The 16873-nt window shown below is 43.0% G+C and overlaps 3 protein-coding genes across 3 annotated transcripts in view; 2 read left to right on the top strand and 1 right to left on the bottom strand.

Moving 5' to 3' along the window:
• Positions 1–16873, top strand: part of LOC143986899 (uncharacterized) — a 549767-nt gene that overhangs the window by 45789 nt on the left and 487105 nt on the right. The gene's annotated exons all lie outside the window — the stretch shown is intronic.
• LOC143989561 (uncharacterized) overlaps positions 1–16873 on the bottom strand; it is a 470483-nt gene that overhangs the window by 267857 nt on the left and 185753 nt on the right. The gene's annotated exons all lie outside the window — the stretch shown is intronic.
• Positions 3860–16371, top strand: LOC143989839 (uncharacterized). Its single transcript, XM_077490118.1, has 7 exons — positions 3860–4055; positions 6674–6863; positions 6980–7077; positions 7167–7394; positions 7467–8534; positions 15017–15176; positions 15342–16371. The coding sequence occupies exons 2-5, from the start codon at positions 6794–6796 to the stop codon at positions 7788–7790; spliced, it is 720 nt and encodes a 239-aa protein (XP_077346244.1). The 5' UTR covers positions 3860–4055; positions 6674–6793; the 3' UTR covers positions 7791–8534; positions 15017–15176; positions 15342–16371.

Genomic DNA, 16873 nt, shown 5'->3' with positions numbered 1-16873 from the left:
TATCCTGAGGAACCTCAGACTGTGAGGGACGGTGCTGTCCTTCCAACAGATAAGAGCTTTTCCTGTACTGAGTGCGGGAAGTGTTTCCGTTATAATTGTCGTCTTAATGTGCATAAAAGAACTCACATAGGTGAGAAGCCACATTCCTGTCCTGAGTGTGGGAAATGTTTTTCACATAAGTCCCATCTTTCCACACATCAGAGATCTCACACAGGGGAGAAGCCGTATTCCTGTACTGAGTGTGAAAAGTGTTTCCATTCTAAATCCAATCTTATTGTGCATAAAAGATCTCACACAGGGGAGAAGCCGTATTCTTGTCCTGAGTGCGGGAAATGTTTTTCACGGAAGTCCCATCTTTACACACATCAGAGATCTCACACAGGAGAGAAGCCGTATTCCTGTCCTGAGTGCGGGAAATGTTTTTCAGTGAAGTCCCATCTTTCTACACATAAGAGATCTCACACGGGGGAGAAGCCGTATTCCTGTCCTGAGTGCAGGAAATGTTTTTCACGAAAGTCCAGTCTTTCCAGACATCGGAGATCTCACACTGGGGAGAAGCCGTATTCCTGTCCTGAGTGAAGGGATTGTTCCTCAATGAAGTCCAGTCTTCCTGTACATCAGGGATCCCACACAACCCTTGAGGTGTATTAGTGCCTTGAGTGCGGGAAATGTCTTCTATATGAATGTTGCTGGACATCACAGCTCTCATGTGGGGAAGAAGCACACCCTGATATACACCTTGGATATGCTCCATGGCTGATCTTCATCATGGAAGAAACAGTTCCAGGGGTGTGGACATTTAAAAAAAAAAACAACTTGTCCAAGGGACTAAATCGGGGTCCCAATCTCCTTTGTCTCTTATGACAATCTCCTTTGTCTCTTATGACAATCTCCTTTGTCTCTTATGACAATCTCCTTTGTCTCTTATGACAATCTCCTTGTCCCTTATGACAATCTCCTTCCTCATCTACCAGAGAGCTCAGCAGCGGTGTGGAGTTCATTGAAAACTACAAGCCGAGATCGGCAAAGGACAGAACTCTGTGAACGAATGGCACAGCTACGCTCCTTTCATAAAATGACAGCTGGTACGGGGAACTTCTCCCCACACTGCTGTCACGCAGAGGACTCGGATCGCTGAGCCGCTGCAGGAACATGTAACATCTTCCCGAGGGTGAAAATTACCTTTAACCCTTTCACTGCCACAGCTGGTTTTGTGGGTTTTTTCCCCCCCAGATGTTTAACCCCTTCAATACCGGACACTTTCACCCCCTTCCTGCCCAGACCAATTTTCATCTGTCAGCTCTCTCACACTTTGACAATTGTGCAGTCACGTAACTTTGTACCCATATGACATGTTTATCTTTTTTCCCCACAAATAGAGCTTTCTTTTGGTGGTATTTGATCACTGGGAATTTTTATATTTTGTGCTACAAATAAAAAAAGATAGAAAATTCAGAAAAAAACTTTTTTTTTTCTTTGTTTCTGTTATAAAATTTTGTAAATAAGTAAGTTTTCTCCTTCACTGATGAGGAGGCACTAATATGCAGCACTGATAAGGGACACTGATGAGGAGGGTTCTGACAGGCTACCTGGTAAGGCACTGATTGGCACCACTGGTGATCATTACTGATGGGCCTGTACAGGTAATCAATGCTGAATATCAATGCAGATCCCCCCGTCAGGAGATCTGCTAATCGTTTCTCCTCTACTCGTACCTTGTCAGCATGAATAAAGGAAAGCCGATAATCGGCACTTCCTGGTTATGATGGGATTAGCTTTGATTGGACACAGCTGATCACATGGTAAAGAGCCTACATCATAGGCTCCTTACCGAGATTGGAGATGGGGTGTGTCAGAGTGACACAACGTACCACTGATCGCTGCGCGCCCGAGCGGCTTATTCTTATGAACATCATATGATGTACAGTCAGGATAATGGAACCACCGACTGGCTGTCATTCTGCTATAAGCCTGGTGGGAAGGAGTTAAAAAATAATTTTAGGCCTTAAGATTATATAAAACCCCCAAAACATGATATATTTTCTGAAAGCAGACACCCTAGAGCAGTGATGGTGAACCTTGGCACCCCAGATGTTTTTGAACTACATTTCCTATGATGCTCATTCACTCAGCACTGTTGTTGAGCATCATGGGAAATGTAGTTCCAAAACATCTGTGATGCCAAGGTTCGCCATCACTGTCACGCAATATTATTGCAAAAGTCTAGGAAACACAATATTTCTATAAAAAAACACACTAAAGTTAATTTTGGGGGGCACAAAAACACAATAAATTACCCAACTTTTTGGTAAAAATATAAAAGCTGGAAGTTGCATCGAGTAAATAGATACCCAACATGTAAAACCTTAAATTTGTGTGCGCCTGTGAAATGGTGACATCTTTCAGTACTCTATATTTTCTATAGGTGACGCTTTAAAAGCCCCTATAGTTCATCAGTTTGTTGTTACGAAGGAGGTCTGGGGATAGATTTATTGCTCTTATTCTGGTGTGCGGCGATATGTAACGTGTATCGCAATCAACATTTTCAGACGTAGGTGCCCCAATGTGTAAGTCTGTTTGTACATGTATATGTGGGGGCGGGACCTCAGATTTTTTTTTTGGTGGGGGGTTATGTGCCTGGGTTTAAATAGAATTTTGCACAATTACAAGAAATTATTTTTTCATTACCTAGAGCAGCCTTTTTCAAACAGGGTGCCTTGATGTTTCTTCAGGGGTGCCTTGGCAAAATGCCAAACAATTGCCCCAAAATTGTATACAATCCGGAGGGTGGATGAAGCCTTTTAGTTACACAAAGCCTCAGGTTTTCATTGTACACCATTACAACCTTCTAGCTGCCAACCTCCTAACGACCAATCACATCATGAGCTGATTAGGAGGATGCCAGTTGCCTGAATATCATCCTTGTGTGACCCTCCCCCGCCACTCTCCATCAGCTTTGGCGTCTAATTAGCTAAATGATGGAGAAAAACAGGGAGAAGAGAAACATTGGAATACCAATCAGTACCAGTTTGTAAAAGTGTATTTGCTATGGAAGAATAAATCACTTATAATGTTGGGTATCCTATGTGTGTGTATGTTGTTGCATTACTGTATTTGGAACTATTAGAATAGTTTTTACATTTTAGATTGGGGCGCCTCAAGACTGTCCATAATTTTGGAGGACGCCTCAAGTTTTTTGGAGGGTCTAAAAGACCCCCCCAATGTCTCCCCTGTGCTTCACTGAATTAATGCAATACAGATCACACTGCATTATATTCTTTCCCGGCCTTCATGCTGGTCCTGGGTCCACAGATGGGCAAGAGGAGCCAGAGATACATAGCAGTTGTGTGTCGGGGTGGGGGCACTTTACTGGGGGGGGGGGGGGTTGAAACATTCACTCAACCACCCGAATGCTTCCATCCAACAAGTAAACCAGCTCCTTGCTTGCCCACAGCAGACTAAATGTTAAAAAAAAAAAAAACCTTGCCTGTCCGGCCCTCAGAACTGCATGTCCCGGGTGTCAGGAGATAGGAATTGTTCATCCCTGAGTTCATAAGGAGATCAGAGATCACCAAAGACATGGATGAAGTGTTGTACCGTGTTGACCATTGATAGTAGGAGAAAAATAAAAATGGAGTCATTACCTTTCATTGGCTGAGTACATTTTGTGGTGTAAGATTTCACAAACACTTATGCCGTGTCCACACAATCGCACATTCTGACAACAAAATTCATGTTTTTTTTTCAGACGGGTGTTGGGTCTTGCATACACACGTTCACACAAAGTTGGTCAGAAATTCCAAACGTCATGAACGCGGTGATGTACAACATGTACGACGAGCCGAGAAAAAGGAAGTTCAATAGCCAGTGCTGCTCTTCTGCTTGATTCCGAGCATGCATGGAATTTTGTGCGTCAGAATTGTGTACACACAATCGGAATTTACGTGAACGGATTTTGTTGTAGGAAAATTTTTGATCCAGATCTCATTTTTATGTGGCCAATAGATGGGAGGAGAGACAGATGTACCCCCATCTCTTGATACCAGGTGATGTTGGTGAGTAGACCCTGAATTTACATGTCCTCTATACAGCCTGGAGCCTTATATTGAATGTAGGAGGAGATTATAACCCTCATGTTGTCTATATGTATATATCAAGAGAAGTTTCACTATTTAAAATTTGTAGATGTTAATATTACCACATAGAGACAAAACGATTCATATATAATGACATTGACCTCATCCTACAGGTATACCTGATATGGTCATTTACATACCTTTTATGATTTACAATAAAGGTTAAGTTTTAGTTAAGTGGCCCTTGGTGCGCAGGAAAACGCACCCTCATCTAGTTCTACACCATTATTATTTACAGAAATTGTTTATTGCTCAAGGAACCCCTAGAAAACTTTTGAGGAACCCTGGCTTAAAAAGGCAGGACTAGGCAGTAATATATCTCTATCCCCCTTGGTGGGAGTGGAGATGACCCAGCTATAACCACATGCCAACTGCCCGCTGGGTAGCTGTACGACGGGCGCTTTAAGAGGTATAGGGGGCGTCACAATATCCACTGGGTACCTATGATCTTGTGACAGAGCAGGAACGTGGATCTGTGTCAGGGGAGAGAAGACAGATCGTGTGTTCCTAGTATATAGGAACAATGATCGGTCTCCTCCCCCTGTCAGTCCCATCCCCCCACAGTTAGAACACACAGTGTGGGAACACATTTAACCCCTTGATCCCCCTAGTGTTAACCCCTTCCCTGCCAGTGACATTTATACAGTCATTCCTAGATTGCAAGCTCTCGTGAGCAGGGCTCTCTGATTCTTCTTGTACCAAATTGTAATGTAACTGTAATGTCTACCTTCATTTTGTTAAGCGCTGCGCAAACTGTTTGGCTCTATATAAAGCCTGTATAATAATAATAATAATCAGTGGCAATTTATAACACTGCTCGCTGCATAAATGTCAATGGTTTCAAAAAGGTGTCCGATCTGTCTGCTGCTGTGTCGCTGTCCCGATAAAAATCGCAGATCGCCGCCATTACTAATAAATAATAATAATTAAAATGTCATAAATCAATAACCTATTTTGTAGGCGCTATAACTTTTGTACAAACCAATCAATATATGCTTAGTGCGATTTTATTATTTTTTTTTTAACAAAAATATGTCATTAACATATCTGCCTAAACTGAGGAAAAAAATAGTTTTATAGCAAAAAGTCAAAAATATTGTGTTTTTTTTCAAAAATGTCACTCTTTTTTGTTTATAGCGCAAAAAAAATCGCAGAGGTGATCAAATAAGACCAAAAGAAAGCTCTATTTGTGGGAAATAAAGGACATCAATTTTTTTTTAGTACAACGTTGCACGAATGTGCAATTGTCAGTTAAAGCGATGCAGTGCCGTATGGCAAAAAATGGCCTGATCAGGAAGGGGGTAAATTCTTCTGGGGCTCAAGTGGATAAGGATATACAGTACATATACACACACAGCCCAAGCCCGTGTTCACACTATGAGATGCTTCTCAGGGCTGCAGTTCCTCTGAGCTCCACAAGGTGGAGATCTCACTTTTACACAGGAAGTCTCTATGGAAGAAAGGAAGTGATGTCAGGTACAGACAGGAAGTTCCGGGTGAGGGGGTCAGTTGGGAGGAAGTTAGAGAGGAGACATTGATGGAATTGAGAAGACATTACTGGAAGTGGCAGCAGAGGAGGTAATAAGATCTTATTTTCTATTTACACCCAGTAACCCCCCGTCATGTCCGTCCTCTTCCTCCATAGTCACTGTGATGTCTTTTATCTCCAGAATATAATGATACACACATATATAGTGTGGAAATGTAGATTACCTCCTTCAGAGGCAGAACATCTCCCCACTTGTGGGGCCGGAACATTCCCTCATTTTGGAGATGTGTCACCTTTCCCACCAATCACTTCCCCACCTGATCAGTATATAGGAACGGGTTATATGACTTTTATTAGTGGTGGGGGATGGGATTATTTATATCTTTATTTTATAAGATTCAACTAGGAAATTTTTTTTAATTTGCAGTAAATGTCCTGAAAAAACAAATGTCTCCATAATGATCCCAGTCTCAGATATTCACCCTAAAATGTGATCAGTAAAGTCTCCGGAGTACACAGAGATCACAGGAATATGATGTGTCCTGGCAAAGCCCAAAGACAAAGTTCATCTTTCAGTTTGGGAGAGGTGGGACGCACCCGGGAAAAATGATTCTGTGTACAGAATTCTCGCAGAGTGCCCCTCACAACTCCTCCTTCTAATTTCCTTCCAATCCGAGTAAGAGAATATTATGACATCACACTGGCCTCACAGCTCCTCCTCCCAATGTCCCTCCATCCAGAGTCAGAGACTCCTATGACATCACACTGACCTCACAACTCCTCTTCCCAATGTCCTTTCATCCAGTGTCAGATAATTCTATGACATCACACTGACCTCACAGCTCCTCCATCCAATGTCCCTTTTACAAGCAAAGCAAGATTGTTGGTCCCAGAATTCCTTGCAACAAGCTTTTAACCTACAGAGTGGGGGGCCCTGTCTGGGTAAATTATATCCCGGTGGGGTTTGATAAAAAATGGAGACTTGGTTGGTGAGATGAGGAGGATTCTGGGAATGTCATTTGATTTTACTATTTGTGTTCAAATATAGAGTTTTCCTCCTGTGAAGTCTGGAGATCATATGACCATCACATTGCCTCCACCTCCCTCCCTGATAGAATAGAGAAATACAAAGAAGATTCTAGAAGTCACCAGAGAGAACATCAAGCTGATGACAGGAGAGGTTATCAGTGCAGGGAAGGACGTCATGATGGACAATCAGCCGCCCCTCACATCACCGGGTAAGAGGAGACTTTATTGTAAAGGAGAGAGCAGTACGGAGGCTCCACCTAGATCCCCCATCATCTGATAAACACATAGAAACAATGTATTCAGTCAGTGTGTGTGTTTCCTACAGATGGATCCAGTAATGGGAACCCACCAGAGAGATGTCCCCGTCCTCTGTATTCCCGGGATTCCACACAGGAAGGTCACACCATCCCCCACCATCATCAGGTAGATGAGGAACAATCACTGATAGTATCATTAGGATCTGTACATTATCTGCATTGTTACCATTGATGTCATTTGTATTCTATATTCAGAGTGGAAACCTGAGAGATTCTAAAGTTGATGTTAAAGAGGAGATAAAAGAGGAGGATGATGAGGATGGGGTGATGGAGGAGTCAGAGCTTCTAAAAGAACACAAAGACCTGTACCAGGACACCATGGTGGAGTCATCCAGCTACAGAAACCCACCAGAGAGATGTCCCCGTCCTCTGTATTCCCGGGATTCCACACAGGAAGATCACACCATCCCCCACCATCATCAGGTAGACAATTATTGGTAGATATAATTTATACACAGCATGTTTGTTACAATGAATGTTTTATTATATGTTCAGAGTAGAAACCTCCGGGATGAGAAGTTTGTTGTTAAAGAAAAGTATAAAGAGGAGGATGAGGAATATGGTGTGAAAGATGCACACAAGGATATGTTGGAGCGATCTAATACCAGGAACCCACCAGAGAGATGTCCCAGTCCTCTGTATTCTCGGGATTACACACAGAAAGATCACACCATCCCTCACTGTTACAAGGTTTGTACGATGGAGCCATCTAGAACAGTGGTCTCCAAACTGTGGCCAGATATGGCCCTTTGCTTGCCTTTATCCGGCCCTTGGGGCTCTATTCCTCTCACTGATATGAGGTGTTATTCTGCCAACTAACACCAAGGACAACGGGGCACCATTTCTCCCACTGACACCAATAATGGGGCACCATTTCTTCTAAAGATGCCAACAATGGGGCACTATTCCTCCCACTAAGACCAAATATGGAGATGTTTATGCCCACTGGTGCAAGGACAGTTTCCACTGCTACTGGCCACAGTTCAGCCCCCCCTTAAGGCTGGGTTCACACTGCTGCAATTTCCCTTGCGAATTTGAGCCGTTGCAATCTGTCAAAATCGCAAGTCACTCTAATATTGTATTCTATCAGTCCTGTGCACATCACTGCATTGCGGATTTAACCTGCATGAAAAAAAGGTCCTGTGCGAGTTTTGTGCGTGTGCGTGCGAATTCAGCCCCATAGACATCAATTGAATTCGCAATATAAACGCAATAGGTCATTCACAGCACTGCAATATGTTTTCCAGCTTCCCCCACCAGCTCCTCCCATCCATTTTCCCTCACAGCCCCACCCTTCCCCTCATAAATCCACTTCCTGTTTCTCTCATGTGCTGTGGTGATCAGTGACTGAGGAGACTCCAACAAAAATGACCAGCAGACGACTAAAGACCGGAATAGAAAATGAGGACCTCATCAGGCTGGTCCAACAAAGGCAGTACCTGTGAAACTGCCGGGACCCACGTCATAAAGACACTGGGAAAAAAAACTCAGGCTGGCAGGAGATTGTGAAGATCCCGTTTCCAGAGTGGGACAGCATGACACCCAATGTCCAGAAAGACATGTGTAAGTATAACTGCCCCAATACACTTTGGGCTTACCTTGATTCTAATGTGTACATATTATGTTTTAGATTAGGGTTAGAGTTCAGAGGGTTCAGATTAGAATTTCAGATTAGGGTTATGGTTCATATTAGGGTTAAGATTATGATTAGGGTTCAGATTAGGGTTAAGATTATGATTAGGGTTCATATTAGGATTAGGGTTCAGATTAGGATTAGGGTTCAGGTTAGGGTTCAGATTAGGATTAGGGTTCAGATTAAAGTTCAGATTAGGATTAGGTTTCAGATTAGGGTTCAGATTAAAGTTCAGATCAGGATTAGGGTTCAGATTAAGGTTCAGATTAGGATTAGGGTTCATATTAGGGTTCAGATTAAAGTTCAGATTAGGATTAGGTTTCAGATTAAAGTTCAGATTAGGGTTAGGGTCCAGATAAGGATTAAGATTCAGATTAGGGTTCTGATTAGGATTAAGATTCAGATTAGGGTTAGGGTTCAGATTAAGATTCGTTTTCAGATTAGGGTTCAGATTAGGTTTATGGTTCAGATTAGGATTCAGATTAGAGTTCAGAATCGGATTAAGATTCAGATTAGGGTTAGGATTGCTAACCCTAACAAGAATGCTAACCCAAACCCTAAAAGGAATGGGAACCCTAACTGGAATGCTAACCCTAACTGGAATGGGAACCCTAACCAGAATCCTAACCCTAACAGGAATGGGAACCCTAACTGGAATCCTAACCCTAACTGGAACCCTAACCCTAACTGGAATGGGAACCCTAACCCTAACTGGAATCCTAACCCTAACTGGAACCCTAACCCTAACTGGAATGGGAACTCTAACCCTAACTGGAATGGGAACCCTAACCAGAATCCTAACACTAACTGGAATGCTAACCCTAACTGCAATGGTAACCCTAACCCTAACTGGAATGGGAACACTAACCAGAATCCTAACCCTAACTGGAATGGGAACCCTAACCAGAATCCTAAACCTAACAGGAATGGGAACCCTAACCCTAACTGGAATGGGAACCCTAACTGGAACCCTAACCGTAACTGAAATCCTAACCCTAACTGGAATGGTAACCCTAACACTAACTGGAATGAGAATCCTAACCCTAACAGGAATGGGAACCCTAACCAGAACCCTAACCCTAACCCTAAATGGAATGGGAACCCTAACTGGAATGGGAACCCTAACCAGAATCCTAACTGGAATGGGAACCCTAACCAGAATCCTAACCCTAACAGGAATGGGAACCCTAACCCTAACTGGAATGGGAACCCTAACCATAACTGGAATCCTAACCCTAACTGGAACCCTAACCCTAACTGGAATGGGAACCCTGGCTGGAATGTTAACCCTAACTGGAATGGGAACCCTAACCAGAATCCTAACCCTAATTGGAATGGGAATCCTAACCCTAACTGGAATGGGAACTCTAACCAGAATCCTAAACCTAACAGGAATGGGAACCCTAACCCTAACTGGAATGGGAACCCTAACCCTAACTGGAATCCTAACCCTAACTGGAATGAGAACCCTAAACCTAACCAGAATCCTAACTCTAACAGGAATATGAACCCTAACACTAACGGAATGCTAACCCTAACTGGAATGGGAACCCTAACCAGAATCCTAACCCTAACTGGAATGGGAACCCAAACCCTAAATGGAATCCTAACCCTAACTGGAACCCTAACCCTAACTGGAATGGTAACCCTAACCAGAATCCTAACCCTAACTGGAATGGGAACCCTAACCAGAATCCTAACCCTAACAGGAATGGGGACCCTAACTGGAACCCTAACACTAACTGGAATGCTAACCCTAACTGGAATGGTAATCCTAACCCTAATTGGAATGGGAACCCTAACCAGAGTCCTAACCCTAACTGGAATGGGAATCCTAACCCTAAAAGTAGGGATGAGCCGAACGCCCCCTGGTTCGGTTCACACCAGAACTTTCGAACGGACCCCAAATTCATACGAACGTTAGAACCCCATTGAAGTCTATGGGACTCGAACATTCGAAATTAAAAGTGCTAATTTTAACGGCTAATATGCAAGATACTGTCCTAAAAAGGGTTTGGGGACCTGGCTCCTGCCCCAGGGGACATGGGTCAATGCAGATTAGGATTCAGATTAGGGTTAGGATTGCTAACCCTAACAAGAATGCTAACCCAAACCCTAAAAGGAATGCTAACCCTAACTGGAATGGGAACCCTAACCAGAATCCTAACCCTAACAGGAATGGGAACCCTAAACAGAATCCTAACCCTAACTGGAATGGGAACCCTAACCCTAACTGGAATCCTAACCCTAACTGGAACCCTAACCCTAACTGGAATGGGAACCCTAACCAGAATCCTAACACTAACTGGAATGCTAACCCTACCTGGAATGGTAACCCTAACCCTAACCAGAATCCTAACCCTAACTGGAATGGGAACCCTAACCCTAACCAGAATCCTAAACCTAACAGGAATGGGAACCCTAACTGGAATGGGAACCCTAACTGGAACCCTAACCTTAACTGGAATGGTAACCCTAACACTAACTGGAATGGGAACCCTAACCAGAATCCTAACCCTAACAGGAATGGGAACCATAATCCTAATCCTAACTGGAATGGAAACCCTAACTGGAATGGGAACCCTAACCAGAATCCTAACTGGAATGGGAACCCTAACCAGAATCCTAACCCTAACTGGAATAGGAACCCTAACCAGAATCCTAACCCTAACAGGAATGGGAACCCTAACCCTAACTGGAATGGGAACCCTAACCATAACTGGAACCCTAACACTAACTGGAATGCTAACCCTGACTGGAATCCTAACCCTAACTGGAATGGGAACCCTAACCCTAACTGGAATCCTAACTCTAACAGGAATATGAACCCTAACACTAACGGAATGCTAACCCTAAGTGGAATGGTAAACCTAACTGGAATGGGAACCCTAACCCTAACCAGAATCCTAACTCTAACTGGAATGGGAACCCTAACCAGAATCCTAACCCTAACCAGAATCCTAAACCTAACAGGAATGGGAACCCTAACTGGAATGGGAACCCTAACCCTAACTGGAATCCTAACCCTAACTGGAACCCTAACCCTAACTGGAATGGTAACCCTAACCAGAATCCTAACCCTAACTGGAATGGGAACCCTAACCCTAACCAGAATCCTAACCCTAACAGGAATGGGGACCCTAACACTAACTGGAATGCTAACCCTAACTGGAATGGTAATTCTAACCCTAACTGGAATGGGAACCCTAACCAGAGTCCTAACCCTAACTGGAATGGGAATCCTAACCCTAAAAGTAGGGATGAGCCGAACACCCCCCGGTTCGGTTCGCACCAGAACTTTCAAACGGACCCCAAATTCGTACGAACGTTAGAACTCGAGCGTTCGAAATTAAAAGTGCTAATTTTAACGGCTAATATGCAAGATACTGTCCTAAAAAGGGTTTGGGGACCTGGTTCCTGCCCCAGGGGACATGGGTCAATGCAAAAAAAGTTTAAAAAATGGCCGTTTTGGCGGGAGCACTGATTTTAATGACAATTAAATTGAAAAAAAAGTGAAATATTCCTTTAAATATCGTGCCTGGGGGGTGTCTGTGGTATGCCTGTGAAGTGCCACGTGTTTCCCGTGTTTAGAACAGTCCCTGCACAAAATGACATTTAATGGAAATAACATCATTTAAAACTGCTTGTGGTTTTAATGTTATATCTGGTTCCTGCAATATGGTTGAAAATCATTGAGAAAAATGGCATGGGTAGCCCTCCCTGCCCATTACCAGCCCCTTTGGGTCTTGTACGCATATTAAGGGGAACCCCGTACCCATATTAAAAAAGGAGATGTGTGTGGCCCCAGGCCCTATATACTCAGAATAGCAGTATACAGGCGGTGCAAACAAGACAGGGACTGTGTAGATTTGTTGCGTTAAGTTGAATCTGTTTGTAATTTTCAACTGGTACATTTTTAAAGTGTAGCTCAATCTCCTACAACTGACTGCAAGCTCTATTTAAAACGAGCAAGATAGTTAGCTATATAGGTGGATATAGCGGTGTATACTGCGTTCAGAGCACGCAGACAGCACGCACAATCTCCTAACACTGACTGCACGCTCTATTATAAAAGATAGATATATCGCTAGCTATATAGGTGAATATAGCGGTGTATACTGTGGTCAGGGCACGCAGACAACAACCACTACAGAAGAGCAAGAACAAAAATTCTTCCGATAACGATCGGTGTATACTGTGTTGAAGGTACACAGAACACCCACTAACTGCTACAGACGCCCACACTACACAAGGCCACCGCGCTGGCGGCCTTACATAGTGTGGGGCGTGTACTACACAGCCTGAGCTATGATTGGCCACAGGCATCCTGCCTGTGGCCAATCATGGCTTTCCTCACTGCCGGCACTGTGATTGGCCAAGCATGTGGGGTCACAGTGCATGCTTGGCCAATCATGAGCCAGCAATGCACTGCACCATCGCAGTGCATTGTGGGCCGTGAGCGCCACATGAATTTGGCGCGAACGGCCCATAATGTTCGGAATTCGCCAAACTGGCGAACAGCCGATGTTTGAGTCGAACGTATGTTTGACTCGAACACGAAGCTCATCCCTACCTAAAAGGAATGGGAACCTTAACTGGAATCCTAACCCTAACACTAACTGGAATGGTAACCAGAATCCTAACAGGAATGCTAACCCTAACCAGAATCCTAACCCTAACAGGAATGGGAACCCTAACTGGAATGGGAACCCTAACCAGAATCCTAACCCTAACTGGAATGGAAACCCTAACCCTACCTGGAATCCTAACCCTAACTGGAACCCTAACACTAACTGGAATGCTAACCCTAACTGGAATGGGAACCCTAACCAGAATTGTAACCCTAACTGGAATGGGAACCCTAACCAGAATCCTAACCCTAACTGGAATGGGAACCCTAACCCTAACTGGAATGGGAACCCTAACAGGAATGGGAACCCTAACCAGAATCCTAACCCTAACTGCAATGGGAACCCTAACTGGAATGGGAACCCTAACTGGAACCCTAACCCTAACTGGAATGCTATCCCTAACCTAACTGGAATGCTAACCGTTATTGGAATGCTAACTCTAATCGGAACCCTAACCTTAACCCTAACCGGATAGGGGTACAGTTGGAGTAGGTATTAGGGTTAGTGTTTAGATTAAGGATAGGGTTTCATTAGGCTTAGGCTTAGATTTCGTGTAACATTTGGCTTATGTTTGGGGTTAGGGTTAGGGGTTAGGGTTTTGAACTGCAGTTCGGGTTATTTCTCTCTACCCAAATACATTATTTAGGGTTCAGATTAGGGTTGAGATTAGGGTAATCTGTAGTGTTTTTTTTACATAAAATCCATATGTACACAAACACGCACACTCACACTATGTAAAATAATGACAAGACACACATGTTAACTGTAGCAAATGTATTACTTTATTTTAACAAATGAAATCTACGACCATGTAATATGTTCTGCAGAGTGCAGTGTTTTATATTTGTAAGCCTCAATTGCATCTAGCTGCCATGATAGCTGCCCATTTTCTGACATAAAATACTCAGTAAAGTCCTGGCAAACATTTTCCCCAGAGTAGGTCCCATGGGTTCTTATCCAGGTTGGCTCTTCAAGCTCATGCATCAGTGTGTCCTCAAATAGGTAGCCATCTCTAGCTCTGACAAAATTGTGCAATACACAGGCTGCTCGCACTGCACCAATTGCATGCTCCATGCTCAGGCAGATGGGAGAGCGCAGGAAACGCCACTTATTAGCAAGTATGCCAAAAGCACACTCCACTACACGTCTTTCCCTGGTCAGTCGATAATTGAACACCCTCTTTTCTACTGTAAGTCCCCTTTTGGCATATGGCCGTAGAAGTCGCTCAGAGATAGGAAATGCTTCATCTCCAACAAACACATAAGGCTCCAGCGGTTCAGTAGTTCCAGGAAGTGCTTGACTATCTGGAAGGTTTAAAGTGTTCTCGGAAGCATCTTGCCAAAGGATGAATGCGAAAAGATGCTGGAGTCCGAACTACTTCCATAAGAACCAATATCAACATAGGTGAATGAATAATTTGCATCGGCTACCGCCATTAAAACAAAAGAGAAATACTTTTTGTAATTGAAGTATTTTGAGCCACTACGGAATCGAGCTTATTATCCTGATGTGCTTCCCATCGATCGCACCCACACAATTTGGGAAGTTGCACCGCCGCCAAAAAACTTCAGCTATTTTAGCCCAGTCTTCTCTAGTCGGCTTCTTCATCACCAGCTCTTTTAACACTTGCCAGATAGCTGCACAAGTTTCATGTACAATCAAACTCACTGTTGATTTTCCAAGCTTGTATTCGAAATGTAAACTAGAAAAAGAATTGCCAGTAGCAAGGTACCTGTAAGTAAAGAGAAGCATAATCAATAATAGTCACCCTTTTTTCACAGTGTTTGCTCTAAAGACAAGATGGCGCAGTCTACGTGACACATATACGAAATATGAACGAAGTCTACGTGAGACAAAGAGTGGCTCAGCTGCAGCAAGAAAAAAACCATATGCATATGCTGGCTACCTGGCTTTTCTAAAACCAGTCCTGGAACTGCGGAAGTAAGCAATTATTAAGTATTCCTCCCTCCCCCTCCATCTCACCCTCACACCTTCCTTCCCTAGACCCCGTTCAATCTAACTCATTTTTTTTTTTTGATTAATGTGTCTAACATAAATTACTATATATGTACTCAATGATTATAGTTAACATTTTTTATTTTACAGCACCGAATCAAGTTGGGAGGAGGAAGAGGGTACATGTCAAAGAAGACAAGTCGAGGCACCTGATGAGGAAGAGGAGGAAAACGTGGGCTGCAGCCCTTTGCAGAAGCCCACAATGGAACAGTCTGTTCAAGAGGAGCCTTTAGCGGCTGAACCACCATAGGCTCAGATACAACCGCAGGCAGAACAATATCCCAATATTTGCTCTGTACCAAGATCCACTAGGCGCTCACAAATGAGCAGGAGAGCTCCCATACAGGAGATGGATGAAGGCACGCGGCAACTCATCAATATTGTTACAGGAATATCTGAGCAAATGGAGGCACAGCACTGCCCCCACACACTATTCATCAATAGCTTGCTTCCCTTAGTAAAAGAGGTACCACCAGAAAATTATTATGCCACGAGAATGGCTGTGCAGGCATGTATTCACTCATTCACTGTTCAAAAATAAATCCCCTCCGTAGATCTAACACATGATCATTTGGTAGCCAGCCATCCACCTCCACCCCAAAATTGAAATCCTTACCCCTCAAGCTTCGATACAGCAAAAAGCGTATATGAAATGAAAACTTCTGGTATCCCAAATCCCATTCCTTCACCTATTCCATCTGTGATTTCCCCACCTGTACGACAATACAACACACCACCGATGCCCCCCTCCAATTATGACTTCACCCGACCAAGCAACACACCCATGGTACAGACTTCAAGTGCATCCCGGATTGGCAACTATTATGCCACCCAAAATCATCAGATGGCCTCTAAAAGGCCTTGCATGGAGCCCATTTATAAGTCCCATTATGACAATCAAAATAGACCCAGACTTACGTGAGTGATCCAATGACAAATTATTCGGAGGTTCCCGGGCCAAGTTCAAACATGACAAATATTTTAGAAAAAGAATCTCAGAGTTTTTACAATCTTTAAATAAAATACTGTTATACTTTTTGATCGGTTATTTATGTTTCTATTTCGTTACCAATGTTATATCTTGTTTTTTATGGTTTGTATTTGTTTCTTAAATTATTGTTAATAGACTGTTTGATAGCCTATTTTGGCTTAATTTGATTTGTCTTAAAAAAACTAAATGAAAAATAACTTTACAGTGGTTTCCTGTTTACTTTAATATTATAAACTATATCTGTAATATGACATATAATATCCAAAATTTAGTTACCTTAAGGTGACCAGTAATCTCTGTGGTATTCTGGCGTTCTAAATAGCTGTTGGTCAGCCGTAGCAATTCATCAAAGCTGATTAAGTTATATATGCAAAAAAGGGTTGTGAGTACATAAATGCTGTAAGATTAATCATATAAAAAAATAGAGTGAAAGGGAGGTTAGATAGAATATATGTAAATAATGTATTGGTGAGAGAAAAATAGCACTAACCGCAATTCCAAAACTTAACACCATCCCTAACACTAATCCTAACCATAACCCTAATGTTACCCTAACTCTAATCCCAAGCCTAACCCTAATGATACCCTAATTCAAACACTAACACTAATCCCTACTCCAACTGTAACCCTA

Source organism: Lithobates pipiens, unplaced genomic scaffold (assembly GCF_037356315.1).
Source record: "Lithobates pipiens isolate NorthernLeopardFrog02 unplaced genomic scaffold, aLitPip1_a1.2 Scaffold_18, whole genome shotgun sequence".
In the NCBI taxonomy this organism is placed as follows: Eukaryota; Metazoa; Chordata; class Amphibia; order Anura; family Ranidae; genus Lithobates; species Lithobates pipiens.
The sequence above is the reverse complement of the archived record's forward strand: the minus strand, read 5'-3'. Positions and strand labels throughout refer to the sequence as shown.